The sequence below is a fragment of the Gouania willdenowi genome, chromosome 5 (assembly GCF_900634775.1).
Source record: "Gouania willdenowi chromosome 5, fGouWil2.1, whole genome shotgun sequence".
Classification (NCBI taxonomy): domain Eukaryota; kingdom Metazoa; phylum Chordata; class Actinopteri; order Blenniiformes; family Gobiesocidae; genus Gouania; species Gouania willdenowi.
Window position 1 is genome coordinate 25348895 of NC_041048.1, and position 16121 is coordinate 25365015.

The following is a 16121-nucleotide window of genomic DNA, read 5'->3' on the forward strand; positions in this document are numbered from 1 at the left end:
CCACTGATATATTAACAGAATTCATTGATGAAGTTTTACTGCTCCCTTCTGGTGGGCTGCAGCACAACGCAGCCGACGAAAACACCTCTTTAATCTGGTTGAAAAATCTGAACTCTAAATATATTTAATTCTGTTAAATATGACTGGCAGCTTCACAATCATACAATTATGTAGTGGCTTTTTTTTTCTCTATCTCATGTAGAAATCCTGCAGATGACAAACTAACGCTCATGCACATCCTTTATAAATTATTTGCTGAGTCTATGAAGACATGTAGAGCCAAACAATATGATTGCAGAAAGCAAACTGACAAATACTATTGATCCCAGCCACACTGAGACAACTAATCGATGAAGCCATGTCCAGCCTGCACAAGCTGCAAAGCCTAGATCAATTCTAAAGACAGATGAGACATTGGCGAATAAAATGAGGTGATTCTAAAACATACGCCTCTGTTGTAAAATGAAATATAGTCCCCAAACACATAAATAATTGGCTAAATAGTACAGAGCAGCAAAGATATTCGGCTATCTGCAGTCAGAAAGAAAAATCCTAGTAAATGGCATTAGTGTGATAAGTATTTTTCCCACCGTCACACATTGTATTGAATCAATCTGTCCTATTTCTAAAGTCTGCTCAGGCCTTTTAAGACCAACAGCTCTCTGGCCTCACATCATAAACCACCAGATGATTTATTGATTCAAACACAACCTCCAAACAACCTGAACAATTGCTTCATTGGCTTGTCATTATCACCCCATGATGAGGCAGGTATCAGAAAAGTTTAGAAGATGTCAGTGGGCGCTGTTCCAATACTGCACTGATTGCCCCGTTACATTTAATATATTGCACTATCTTCAGAGATTAGATGTTGAAACAGGTTTAGTAATTGAATCTATAGATTGACGAACATGCCTACACTATTTAATTGAGCATCCTGGAAACACCCTCCTGCAAAAATAAAACTATACAGATAATTAATGTAACTTTTGATTAAATAGAGAACATTGGATTATCATTTGAATAGGAACAAAGTCTGCAAACAAAGCGGACTTGAGTGGTCCAAATAGTCAAAGAAACAAAAGATAAAAAGTCAACACTCTTAAATACATTACAGGTATAGTCGACTCCTTTTAGGCTGTCACAACTTTGTCAATATAAGTAGATGATTTGAACATTGTCAAAAAATCCAGTCACACTTTATTTAAAGTTTTATACATAAGGCTGAAATTACGCTGTCATTATTACATTCGCTAAATTATTACACCTTTGGAGCTGTGTTGGTATTTTTTGGGTTAGGGATAGGTAGGGGTAGAAATAACACTTAACGACACTTAATGACAGCCTTTATCACACCTTATCCATGCTATGACGTGTATAAAACTTCAAATAAAGTGTTTCCAAAAATTATTTTGTTTGATTTGATTAGATTGTAACTGTGTTTAGTGTAAGATGACAACTACATGCACTGGTACTATTGTTGGTAGTATGCTGATGTGTAGGCTATTTGTGTACGACATTTTGTTTAAACACAATATAAAATACATTAGAAAAAAAATTGTCTCAGTGCTGATTTAATCAGGAGGTGGTATTATTTTTTATTTGTTTGTCAGAGACCATGCACAGAAAAACATTAACCTTTGAGATAAAATGTACCAGATCATTCTCGTGCCTTTCCAACTGCTGTCCCTTTAGCAAGCAAAAGGGAAATTTAAGTAAATTAAAACAGAAACAACAAAAAATGGAGCACACTCAAAATAAGTTGCATACTGTATACTCAAGGGGTAGAGCACAGGGTAAACCAGAATCAGATTCTTATCAACTGTGTGTGACAGTCTGGGTTTCCTGATTCCACTTTTTTGTCTCGAAGTCTGTTGCAAAGACTCTGAAAATTGTAATTGTTCCGTTATGGCTTCATATGGAAAAGCAGATTTGCATTCAGAAAGACAACAGTTCCCTTTAGAGGTCCAAGCCTTTGCAAAAAATGATGCAATCACCAGTCTTGGAGGATGTTTATTCAGTTGTTTAATTTTGTAGAAAAAAAAACAGATCACAGCCATGGAACAAAACTAAAAACATTTCAACCTTCTGGCTTTAAGAAACAGTAAAAGAAATCAAGAAAAAAAATATCACTTCAGTTTTGTGTCATGTCTGTGATCTGTTTTTTTTTTTTTTTTTTACAAAAGAAAAAACTGAATCAACATCCTCCAAGACTGGTGGTAATGAGCTTTAACTGTGTGTGTGGAACAACACCAGAGGTTGTAGGCATTTTGTGCACAAAATACTGTATATATTCTAATAATAATAGAATAAAAGCAATATACATGGGACACAGACTTCACCAGATTTATTTCATTTTCATTTAAAATTATTCCAGATAAACTTCAAAACTATTTCAGACTTTGTCAAACTCACATTAATCACATTATAGCAGTCATAAGCAAATAAATCTCACTGATACACTTTCACAGCCTGGTCAAAATGTGACACAATCACTGGATACAAATAGCCTTTAGAGTGTGCAAGATGCCAAAGGAGGATGGCTATAAATAGGCAGCATTGCTGTGATAAAACTGGAGAGGAACAAACTAAACTCACTCAGGTCAAAGGAACATGTCCGCTTGAAGTGTTAGAAGAAAATATTGTTATTCTGCCACTGAACTTCATTAGTGAACAGGAAAGTTGTCCTTTTTCTAAACATTTATTGAAACTTTAAGGCATGACTGGATCTAATTTAATATAAACCAAAAACTAAGAATATTAAAACAAAGAGGTAAGGCTATACATTTGTTATATTTTTACAATATGAGGCACGTTTCAAGTAATAGAACAACTTAGATACTGTTAGATGTATAATCGTCAACATTCTGGAAGATAATTCATATTTAGAAATTATATGTAGACCCCCCCCAAAAAAATCACAAAAATAAATTAGAAGAAAAATCCCTCACAGGGAGTGGTTCATAATGTACTGAGGATTATTGCTTTAGTTTGTCATGAATAACAAAGGTTTTATGGTTTTTGTGCATGAATAATATTAAATAAAAAGGGTAACTAAACAATCAGCTTACGTACTATTACACTATAACATAATGGTTTTCTGCTTTTAGTTCCCATAGAGTTAAACCAGTCTGAGAAAGCAGTTACCTGAGGAAGCATGAATCAATTCACAACCATTAGCTTAATAACAATAGTGAAGCATCATCAGTGATGCATCCTATTTGGCTACAATTGATGTTTATAATGCTGTGAACATCAACAACATAACTGCTTTGATGTGGTCACAGCACTATATTTCCTTTTAAATTATAAAAATGTAAAACAAAAACTTGCATTACTTGACGTTTTCAAAAACTGAAATTGTTGACAATAAACACCATCAATAAATGAATCCTCTAACCAGTTGAAATGATTTAGCATGTGCTTTTGCTATTGTAGCACAGATGGTTTTTGGACTTGCAGGGTCATGCTGAAAGTACAGATGTGACTGTACAGTATGCATAAGTCAAGAGTCCTTTTTATCCTACTTGTGTTTTAGTGATGTCGTTCACTATAACCTGTAACCACCAGTCAGTGAATGGAGCAACATCTAATTTAAAAGGATGTTTTTTTTTCTCCTTTGTGTTATCTATTTGAACAAACATGAAACATTAAAAGATTTAAAGTGATGTAGCTATTTCTGTTTTTTTTTTGCACACACAATGGTATTTAAACCTTAAGAACTTTCAAAAGGCTTTTCTGGAAACAAGCTTCTGATGCTAGTTTCACAAGCATCTGAGAACAAAGTAATGAAGCTAGTTGTTAGACCCAAACAAAGTAAGCAATTTCATCCAGGTCTACAGGATAGTCTGTGAGGTGTAGTGGCTCCTTTCTATCAAACATCTCCCCCTTATAGCTTTTCCAACGGCCAGCAGGGAGATAGATGTCACGTTCCTGCTTTCCAGGCTCTAAAACTGGGGCTACCATGAGGTCATCCCCAATCAGGAATTGGGAGTCTATTTTATAAGCTGTTTCATCACCTGTGGCAATCCACCATAAGGGGCGAATGATTGGGTCCCCTGTGTCCAACACCTCACCAGCTAGCTCTAGCACCCGTGGTGCCACAATACTTTCATGGAGCGCTGTGTATTTCCTAGCAATTTCAACTACCTCATTGTCGTATTCCCATGGGGGAATAGAAAACTGCATGGAGGGCATGAAGGCTGACAACTCCAACCAGCGGATATAGAGCTCTCGATCCGGCAAAGCACGACTTCCGTCTGTGCGGTTCAGATAGGCATTTCCTCCTATCATGTCTGGTAGGATGAACTGATAACCCAGAATGCTGATGGTGAGCACTGTGGGAATAAGAGACTTGAGGCCCAACTCATAACCCCACACTGAGTCTCTGTCAATTGGTCTGAAAAAGCAGGATATGTTCTGAGACTGGTAACCACTGCGCAGCTCAGCTCTATCATTATAGGGAATTGCCATTTCAGTATAACGCCTTGTGAAGAAACTCGGGTCCCTGATGGGTGTTCGTGTACTAAATTTCCATGGCAAGTAGTTTGTCTCTCCCGCATCAAACTTAAACGAGGACACTCCATACCTGGAGCGCAGGGAACGAAGCTGGGAAGAAAACCAATCACGGGCATCTGGGTTTGTAAAGTCCAAAATGCCACCGATGCCATTCCACCACTGCACCAGGGCCGGCAGCTTGCCTGTGGGCTCTCGGACAAACAATCCTTTCTCTACACAGGTATGGAAGTTTTCTGAGTCATAGTTGACAAAAGGGTGAATCCAAAGAGACACCAGAAATTTATCAGATTTTAACTTTTCAAACATAGAAGAAGCATTGGGAAACTTTGAGAGGTCAAACTCAAATTCACCATAGCGACGAGTGTAGCGGTCATCAAGCTCTAGGTGGCTACAGTTAAAGTTGTACTTTCGAATGTTAGTAGCAAACTTTAACAGTTTCTCTTGGCTGATGTTATTTTTATGTAAGGCCCAAGTTGACCATATCGGATGACGAAACATGGTTTTATTAGGGACTTTGTTTGGTTTGTTGAAGTATCTGCGGACCATGTACTTGTGCATAGATGTGACGTCTAAGCCCACACACACTCTGTAGCTAAGTTCAGCACATGGAGGCTCCCCTGGGTTTGGCTTAAAAGGACTATCATTGTATCGTGCCTGAAAGTACATAGTCTTGTCTGTGTCATTCCATCCCAGATGAAAAGGCACAGAATTATTGATCTTAATAGCAGTGGCATTGGAAGAAAGCCAGTAACTCTCCAAAATACCTCCAAATTCATTTCGGTTTGAATAAATGTCACTAGTAACAAAGGGTTTGGGAGCCTGTTGGCCAGAAATAGAAATGGGCCAGTGCTGAATTGCTGACACTGCACCTCCATACCAGTGTGCAAACTTGTATGTCATGGCATGCTCAACGGGAATGTCAGGAACCAGCTCCTCCCAGCGAACACGGTAGCACTGCACGGTGTCTTTGGGACGCACTGTCTCAATGAAGAAGTTTAGTTTTCTGTCAGTAGTGCGACCACAACTTAGCATCTCCCCTTCTTTAGTACAGGAATCCAGATCAAGGGTCCCTGATCTGCCAAAAATAGAAAATATTAACTATTATTTCACAAACATTGCATTGCCAAAATATTTAATCTAATTAACAAATATACCACATGGAAAAATCAAATCATAAATCCATCCCACGAGAAGGATTATTATGCTCTAACCACTTTAAATTACCAACCTGAAATCCATTCTGAAAACAATGGATCCTCCTTGGTTTCGAATGATGTAGCCATCTTTATTCAGATCCAGTAGCTGAGTCTTAAGTAGCTCTGCTTTGCGTAGAGAAGCAATGTAGTAACACCAGGCGGTCACAGCAGCAATCACCAGCACTAGACCGATTACTCCAGCTCCAACTAAAGGTCGAGTGTCCTTGTGGTGTTTCTGTTTAGGGAGAACATCTGTAATGGTGCCCCCTGCTCCTCCTGGTACTACTTGGTACATGACGGGTTGATCAGTGGGATATTCTGGGAAATGGAGTTTCAACGTGTTGGATCAGGTATCATCTTTTGTTAGACTCTTCTCTGGTTTTCATCTGTTTGTTTGCCTGTCAAGATAATGAAATAGATTTTGTGTTAAGTTTGAGGTCCAATTGCAAATGCATATTGCACTGTTTGCCATTAATGAACAGTCAGGGTCAATCAATCAACCAATCAGGGACAGTCAAGAGTTTCTAATGTTTCCTGTCCCTCGTCATTTAAAAACCCCAATTGCATTTCCAACAGGCCCAGCAGTTAAAGGTCATTGATTTACCTTCTGAATGAAAGTTTCAAAAAATGTTTAAGCAACACTTGAACAACATAATAAAGCAGGGCACTCTACCGGATCGCAGACACTTGTGAAAAACCTCCTCAAACCTGCAGTTCATACACACACTCCACATAGCTGTTGCATGACAACCGACAGGCTTTTGAGTTCACACAGTAGTGAAGAATAGGGATGTTGTCTACTGACTATTTTCCTTGCCACCTAAACTGATATTTATTATTTTAATAATAATGAGTGCATTTAAAATCTGGAAAGATTCTCTGAATACCAAGTTATCAGTTTACTCTTGAGATGTGCACACTGAGACAGACAAGCAGCTGGACATCAAAGTATCGACAGAGTGATGAATGTAAGGAAGCAAATCACACTGAAAACAAACCAATGACCACGAGCATCAAAGTGTGGCATTCCCCAACAGGTAGGCTGGGGAAAGATAAAAATGCAACAATAAACTATGGACACGATTAAAAAAAACTAAAAATAAACAATTAATAAGTCAGTAATCAGAATTACGGTAAGCTCTCAATAACTTTTTGGAGCCTCTGACCAATCTGACATGCTATTATGTAATAATTAGCTCATTTGCTTACAGTAGATTGAAAAACATGTTCACTTTAATGTCTCTCAATCACTCGCTCTCTTATACTTTTTCACACTTGCGAAAGAGCACACACACACGGACGCAATCATTAACGATGACATGCTAACCATAGCTTGCTGAGCTACGCTACCTTTGTGTTTACCATGTGCTCTTCAATTATATTTCCACTTGGGTGAATTATAGTATAAAAGCTTTGTGATGCGCAGTTTGCACAAAACTTGTCTTCTTTTATGCAAAAGTATTTCCAGAGAGCACTAGTTTTCTCTCTGTGTGAATTTGCCGGACAAATTAAAAATGAAAAGTATTTTGGCAGTCAGCTAGAATGCGACTAGACATTTACATGCTCATCTGTTCACATTTCTGAATGTGTACAAGTTTGTGTGGAAACAAGTTTGCTTCGCTGGAATTTGACAAGCCATAGCTTAAACTGAAGGGTACCAATGTATATGGGCACTATTCTCCCATGCGGTACTGTTTTTGGCTGTGCGCTATTTCCCCCTGTACTTAAAGGGCTAAATCAACTTTTCTGTGCTTTAAACATCTTAAAGTGCTATTTGGGCTTCATACACATGCCCAAAGTGTTTTTTTCATTAGTTAAAGGGTGATTTGCTCCTTTCTTACTGCAGGGCGAGTCCAAACACCTCACTTCCCACTTTGATGTCGAATTTGACGCGGCACTGAGCTGGAGAAGTCGCGCCTCCAGGAAGTTTAAAACTGGTATTTTTAATAACAATAAATAAATAAATAAATAAAACTGGTAGTTCAAGCCCTTGTGTTATCTCACCTCAAATATTGTTCAACTATATGGTCTGCTGCAAACAGAACAAATATAGCAAGACTTCACGTCATCCAAAAAAGGCAGCCCGGCTAGTATTAAAGTGTCCTTACTTGACTAGTGTGAAAAAAATACATTGTACCTTGTTTTTTTTTCCTATTCTCCAAGACAAAATACAATACAACCTACAATGAAATAACACTACAAACAAGTTGGCAGCAGTCTAAATAACAAAGAGTAGGGCAGAGTAATACAAGCCGCAGAAACAAATTAGTGTGGGCATTTAGGAACCGAAAAAATGAATCAAAATTCAGACATCTTCATAACGGTTCCTATTTGGAACCGGTTCTTGGTGCCAACCCTACCGGTAAGCCAGCTTCCATTGTTTGAAAATATTAGATGTGGAAACCAAACATACTCACATTCTACAAGGCAGTCATGATTTGGTCATTACTCGGCCTACAACTAATATACTACAAAAGTCTGTCATGGAGCTCAGCGTACATTCAACAGGAAAACTGGTGTTCTTTCTTTCCTTCATTCACCTCCTCATTCATTCTCAATCCATACCCCTACTACCCCCATCAGCATTATGGTGTTCAGCTGGTCAAGGGTGTGGATTAACCTATCAGCCTCTGCCACTACCTTTCTCAACCAATCATCCTCCTGCTGTCAAACGCTGAAAACAGTCTCTCTCCCCACAGCCTTTCTGTTGCTACAGTTGCAACCCTCCTCCACCCCAATCACCTCCATCCAGCGCAGCAAAGTTCAGGTCCTAGCTGGATCTTCTCTTCATCGCTTCATTTTATACATTTAAATGCATATGCTTTTTATCTTTTTTTAAATTTCCGTTTTATTTTTTCTTCCAAATTTCGTGTTTTCAAAACAAAACAAATACTAATACAAAAGAAAACTATAATTAAACAAAAATGTATGTCAAAAGAAAATGTCATTTAAAATAATGAGTAAGATACAATTAAAAGGTAGATATAAGTTGTACTGAAATGGAATATTCTGACTGCTGATTGTTTGTTATTCATGTCATATAAAAATGTGTGAGAGCAACATTGTCACCACCTGATTTAGGAGTGAGGGATGAGTTGCGTAGTTTTTTGGCAGTTTAGACGGTGTTTGAAGCGGCCAGGACAAGAGGGGGAGGGCGGCGCACCTAATGAGCGGTCCCTAGAAACATTTCCCCATAAAACAACATCCTTTGCCTCGAGGTGATGGCGTTTAATCCCGATTCTGTCCATTTCCACCTCCAACAGTGGATTCCGTTTTCATTGGTCGATTCCGTGATTCCGTTAACATGGATTTAATTGGGCCCAAGTAGTTGATGTTAGCGCACTCACTCAATCGCTGCAGCGCATACAGGTCCTGTAACCATCTCTGATTGGCCAGCAGCCCAGGAAGGCGCTTTTCGGCAATTCTGATTGGTGAACATATAGATCACTCAAATGATGAAGACGAAAGAAAAAACCTCAAAATCTGAGGTTAGGTTATTGCAGTAGTGAAAACCTCAATATTGATGCGATTGAGGTACCAGCATTATATCCTGAGAGAGAGAAACGCTGAAAATTAATTCTCATTCTTTCTTGTTCTCATTTACCCTTTTGGGTCAACTGGAACTACGTCAATACCCACTATTTTGTAAAGAATGCAGTGCAACCTATTAGGGCAGAGTTTGGTTTTCTCTCTTGCATGTATACTGTCACAAGAGGGGAGGTGCTTAAATGACGTGAGCATAGCTCGATAGCTACTGTATGCGAATGTAAACACATTGACTGCCAGTTACCAAAGCAATGTCCTCTATGGATAGCACATTCTGTGTATTCTGCCTGGGTTGTACCTCCCTCCAGGGACATGAGAGTAGCACTGGTGGATAATTAACTAGATGATGGTATCGTGACTTTAGCAAATCCAAATTGATCTGAATAGAATGCAAAGCAGAGCAAGAGGGTAAGAATCCTTTTTGAGCTCCCTGTTTGCCGACTGGGACTAACAGCCAGTGACCCTCGCTCTGCACCCTGGCAGCAAGAGTCAATAATTAAAAATGTTGGCTATTAATTAGCAACCTAATAGACTAATTCTGTGTTTAACCAACCTCTGTATAGATTTCTCCAAAGAACAAGAGATACCACAAGCATGTCATTAATTAGGAGAGAACAGTTTGTTCCTCTGAGATCCCCCCCAGGCAGCAGGCTCTGCTAAGTCAACTGATCTGAAATTGACCTAAAGATGATTTACTGTTTATGCTAACTGGAAAAATACAAAGTTCAGCTACAGCCCGTTTGTAACATTAGATTAGAAAAACCTCAATTGTTAAGCAACTTGTAAAACAGTTTGTAAAACGATTGTAACATATCCACAGCAATCCCTTAGACACTGAATGTTGAAGTTCTATTCAACTCAGTCTTACATGCAAACACATATTTGACACATAAGCATAAACGCAGAGGTAAAAATAATGACTATGCACTTTTAACAGTTTAATAATTTACCAATAAATATTTGTATAGTGAGATAAAGGTTGTTGGTTTTGAAAGTTTGGCAATCTATCAAAACTTGTTCTGGGCAGTTTGCCAGTTCTTTTCAATTGTGTTGACCTTCTTCTATGAGTCTGTAAAAAGCCAAGCTGAATGACTAAATTAACCCTGTGATCCTGTGTCATCTTCTGAAGCAGCTAGGATCACATTCACCTCTGTTTTTTAGAGCAGATATTCTCAACTGGTGGGTCAGGACCTGTACTAGGTGGGTCACAGACAGCTGGTCAAAAATACATAAATAAATAGCCTACTTAATGTCTCAAATGTTAGACTTGTCTTTTCTTTTGAAAGAAACTTTTCTTTTGACAGACATGCTGTGAAATGCATGTTACACAGGAAAATACTTAAATTTATGTTTCAAAAAAGATTCTAGATAGATAGATAGATAGATAGATAGATAGATAGATAGATAGATAGATAGATAGATAGATAGGTGTGTGCATGTTTTCAACAGCTATTTCTGAAAAATTTAATTTGGTTGGTTGAATTCTCCAAAAAATAAAAAAGTGGGTCACGATTTAACTCTTTCAGTGCCATTGACGTAATATTACATCATTTCAAATCCATACGCTCAGTGCCATTGACGTAATATTAAGTCAACTGCATTTTTTCACGGAGATTAATAAAAGACAACCTGGCGGAGGTCCCTCATCGATATCTAAGCTGTAGTGTGATGTAGTGACTAACTGGTGCCCTGAAGGTCGCAGCAGCGCACCTTTAGATGTGAGAGTAGCCACTGATGCTACCATTAGCTAAGGAGGAAGAAGCAGGAACGAGGAAGATTATGGTGCTACGGAGTTATATTGTAAAGTATCCAGCAGCTCACAGCACCACATACTAACACAGAACATGTGTGGCCCTGAGTGGATTATTGAATATGCTGCGATTGTGAGATAAAACCATCAATTAACCAGGCCAAATGAGTCAGCTCTGCATGTCGGGAGGAAGAGGAAGTTACGTCTGTGTGATTGACGGGGGGGCAGATACAAAATACAGTAAGCAAAACATTTAACTGTGAACAAGATAGCAAAATAATACGTGACATGTAGGTGGTAGCAGCGCACCTTTGGATGAGAGATCACCTGTGATGGGCGGAGCTCAGAGGGAGAGGAAAGGAGTTTACGAGATAAAAAATGGCACTACGAGAGTTGATGCTGAGGTTCCCAGCAGCTCACACTGGACCAGAGCATGTGTGGAACTAAGTAGAATATTGAGAGTGTTTTGATGGTGAGAGAAAATGATCAAAAATACGGGGCAAGCGGTGACACGGCATATCCGGGAGGAGGAGGAAGTTGCGTGTGGGGAGACTGACGGGGGGAGAGACTTGGAGGACGGCCAAAATACAATAAGAAATCTATTCAACTCTGACCTAGATAGCAAAATAATAATAATAATAATGTTGCCATCAAAAACCCGGTCTCAGCTTTGTTTTTGTAGTTTTATAGAAGGAAACCAATGTTGAGGTGTCCCTAACTCAAAAAAACACAAAAACATAACAAGCTAAAAACAAAAACAAAAAATTCTGATGAAATTTAAAGACTTTAATCTTTCAGAATCTGGTGTCTGAATTCAGACAAAATATTCTGTGGGTCTTTAAAAATCAGTCAAAATGCTCAAAAACGGCTGTATCTGAGGGGGTAGATTTTTTGAAAACGGCTGGCACTGAATGAGGTAATAGAGTAAGAAACTTCTTACAAGCCTTTTAAGTATGAATGATAATTGTTCCATGATCAGGATCACTGATCAGATAACTGCCAATACCTGGCAAAGAGGTTATTTTTGTGCTTGGCGGAGGTTTGTGCCCTCTGAGTGCTCTTATTCTCGCTGTGTGTGCATCAAAACACACAGCAGAATAAAGATGGTGGGAATTATTTTACTATAAAAATTGTGCAGCAAGCTAAAGTAAAGGTTGAAAAACACTACTATAAGGGATTTCAGACTGAAGGAATTAACAAATGTAAAAATGCTTCTACTGAACCAATCCAATATTACTTATTTGCATTTCCTCACAACTTAAACATTTCATTTTTTTTTTGTTATAAATGTTTATATTTTGATTTATTGTCTGTTTTCAGAATAACTTTGCACCACAGGGATGTTATATATATAAATTCATTGTGGAAACTTCAGCTGATTTACTATCTGTAAGCATGTCAGCAAAAAAGTAAGACACAAAGCTGCTGAGTCAGTGGGAAAGCGTCAGTCCACACGTGCACCTGTGTGTGCGTTATATCGATCCAAAAGTTACCGACTTTAATCGAAAGTGTAAACTTTATTATATAAAGCAGTGTCACAAACAATTATCCATAGTATTGAGTGTTCATTAACTAATTAAAATGAACGGCCCATACTTTACATTGTGTGCACAACATGATATACATATACATATATATAGTTACATACTGTGGACAGCTGGAGGAACTCACTTGTTTTTACGTCTTGTGCGGCGGTGCCCGGAAAGTTAAGAGGGGGGAAAAACACGGCGAAGCACCGCTATCACTTCATACATATCCAGACTGCATTAAAACTCCATAGTTAGGAGAGAGTGTGAGTTTGTCCGTGAGCTTCGGTCAGCTTGAAGGCGGGTTTGTTTTTCCAGAGAAGGACTCTGAACTGCGTCTACGTATCCGCCTTGTCTTGTCTCTCACTGCATCATGGGAAATGTAGTCATCTGACAGTGTTCGTCCTCGAAACACTCAAATTACCCCCAATGCGGCGCTGAACTCGTGCACATTTTCACCCTTTGAAGTTAAACTCCCATAGAGTAAATTCATTTTGTGTATTTTGTGTCTGATTTTACTTGAAACATTGCATGAAAGTCAGAGAAGAGACAGTTGTCCTGTTCATGGTTTAAACTCAGCCAATTGTAATTTGAGTCACAAACGACCTAGACAGAAGTGGACATAGAAGATAGATTAATGAACAAATGAGGTCATTCAGTATTTGTCGGACATTGCTTTAATTACATTATAATGATATTTGCGCTGTAGTATGCTTTTTCTGCTGCATCATGTCGCCAGAGGATAGCTGTAACAATGATCTATTAGTGTTGTTTTCAGTTTAGCTCATTAATCATAATAACTGTACCAATATCTCATGAGGTGATCTAATCTAAAAGGAAAAGACATTTTACATCACAGACAGTCAGTCTACGTCAGGGCCCCAGTGACCTGCTCTGCCTCCTGTGGGAGGATTATTGCTGCTGACTAATTGTAAAAGTTTTAAGTTTAAAGTGTGGTATGCAAGGCGATCAAAGTGGTGGGCTGCACCCTATACTTTATTCTTTCTTACACTTTGTCCCACTGGGTTAATTAGCAAAGATGAAAAGAAAGTCCTTGTTTTCACTCGAGGATCCCCGAAAGCTTTCTTGGAAGGCCTCTGGAAGTCCCTGATACTGTATCTACATTGGAAGTAGTTGTTCCATAATTGTCCTAGTACAGTCTTTCAGACACAAACTCTGGGTGGATGGTGTAGTGTCCAGCTTGATAGGGCTTCACCACAAGGAAACAGCTGTAGCCACCACTGTCACAGGGGATCAAATCACACTATTTAATATTGCACAACTTCTACAGTTGACATTATTCAACAAAGTGTAGAGATTTTTCTGTTAATCAACAGTTTAGATTCCAATTCTATATGGGACGCCGATTGTAAAGTTGCGCATGCTAGTGGTGAGTGGTGGCCTAGTGGTTAAGGACGCTGGGCTTGTAATCGGAGGGTTGCCGGTTCAAGCCTCACCGTGGCCGTCACTGTGGGATGTTGAGCAAGTCCCTTAACCCCGAACTGCTCCCCAGGCGCTGCAAAATGGCTGCCGACTGCTCCTCAGGGATGGGTTAAGTGCAGAAGACAAATTCCAATAATGTACTAACATTACATGGCCAATTGAAGGCGAAAGCCCGATTTAATCTTTAATCTTTAATCTTTAAAATAAACAGCAACATTTTTGCAACATTTAGCAACAAACCACGTTTAACTTTTTTTTCTCGTAAAAATATAATATGAATGTTGAATCTAAATGTTAAATATTAATTCTAAATGGTAAATCTAAATCTAAATGTTAAATCTAAATGCTAAATATTAAATGTAAATGTTAAATCTAAATATTAAATGTCAATTTTCAATGTTAAATCTAACTATCACGGATGACACTAATCATTTAGCTAATATGCAAATTCACCATTTAGATTTAACATTCAACATTGAGATTTAACATTTAGATTTAGATTAAACATTTAGATCTAACATTCCACATTCAGATTTAGATTTATTAATTAACATTCAGATTTAACATTTAGATCTAACATTCAGCATTTAGATTTAGATTTAATAATAAACATTTAGATTTAACATTTAGATCTAACATTCAGCATTTAGATTTAGATTTCATTATTAACATTTAGATTTAACATTTAGATCTAACATTCAGCATTTAGATTTAGATTTAATAATAAATATTTAGATTTAACATTGACATTATATTTTTAAAAGATTAAAAATGTCACAAATATTGGTGTAAATCTGGTCAAAAGTAACAAATTCATGTAAGTTTTGTAAACGTGGTTTGTTGTGAATTAAATGTTGCAAAAAGTTGCTGTTTATTTTAGAATGCACAACTTTACAATCGGTGCCCCATAAATTCATCATTTGTTTTAACTCAATTGTTACTAAATCAATCTTATTCAATAATCTAATTGGGTGCTATCACAGTCTGAAGGCAAAGGAAGTCAGAAGTTTCTTACCCAAGTTGTGGTGCATTGAGGGAATGGACTCTCATCTGGGAGTCAAAGCTTCTGCAAAAAAAAAAAAAAAAAAAAAAAAAAGAAGCCAATCCACCTTTAGAGTTTAATCAGGGCTATCAGTGAAACACACTGGGTTCTCCTACCCTTGGGTGGTCTTCAACTTGGTGTCAGCATGAAGCTGTGTCAGCTGTAGTTTGTGCTGTTTGTCAGCAGAGGGCACAACCTGAGCTCTGGCTGAGCTGACAGAAGTCTTTTGTTGCAAGTTGCCTGTATTCATGGTGTCTGTTGGGTTGTTGGGATAATTCCCTACACTGTGAAATGTCACATGTCTGACAGCAGGGACTAATGGACGATGGGTGTCCACGGGGGTGATGGGATGGGGTTTGGTGTAGTTTGGCTGAAGACTCCGGGGGGAAAGAAAGTCCTGGAAAAATGGAAAAAATCAATAATTTTTAGTCGTGGGCAGCACCAAAATACCTTACTAATGTACATTTTTAATACTTCTACAGTACTTAAATTGTTATTTCAGTAGGACATTTTTAATTAAACAAAACTGCACTTTGAAGACAAACTGTGCATTTTATATTGAATAAGGCAGGGGTTCTCAACTGGTCTCACCCTGGGACCCACATTTTGCCACCGTCATCAAATCGCGACCCACTTTTTTTTTTAGAATTAAAAAAAAAAAAACAAATTTAGATTTTTTCAAAGATAGCTGTTGAAAACACACATACATAATCTTATTTAAAACATAAATCTATATATTTTTCTGTGCAACATGCTTTTCACAGCATGCCTGTCAAAATACAAGTTTCTTTCAAAATAAAAGACAAGTCCAACATGACAGACAATAAGTATTTAATTTTATTGTTTTGGCCAGCTTTCCGCGACCGACCCAGTACAGGTCCGCGACCCACTTTTGGGTCCTGGCCCACCAGTTGAGAATCGCTGGAATAAGGCAGAATATTTTAGCACTGGAGAATCCTCATTTTTGGTAAATAGATGCAAGTATAATGATATTACCATATATTGTTTAAATGGCTCCTTCGAATAGTTTTCGTAATTTCCCTTTTTTATGTAATGAGCAACTTTTACAAATGTTACTTAAGTAAGGGAAATCAGATGCA

The 16121-nt window shown here is 38.0% G+C and overlaps 1 protein-coding gene across 1 annotated transcript; it reads right to left on the bottom strand.

Annotated features, from left to right (window-relative positions):
* Positions 1–1578: 1578 nt before the first annotated feature.
* On the bottom strand, positions 1579–12913 carry myorg (myogenesis regulating glycosidase). The gene is made up of 3 exons (XM_028447701.1): positions 12682–12913; positions 5747–6112; positions 1579–5593 (listed from the first exon to the last, which is right to left on the bottom strand). The coding sequence occupies exons 2-3, from the start codon at positions 6007–6009 to the stop codon at positions 3802–3804; spliced, it is 2055 nt and encodes a 684-aa protein (XP_028303502.1). The 5' UTR covers positions 6010–6112; positions 12682–12913; the 3' UTR covers positions 1579–3801.
* Between the last annotated feature and the right edge of the window lie 3208 nt (positions 12914–16121).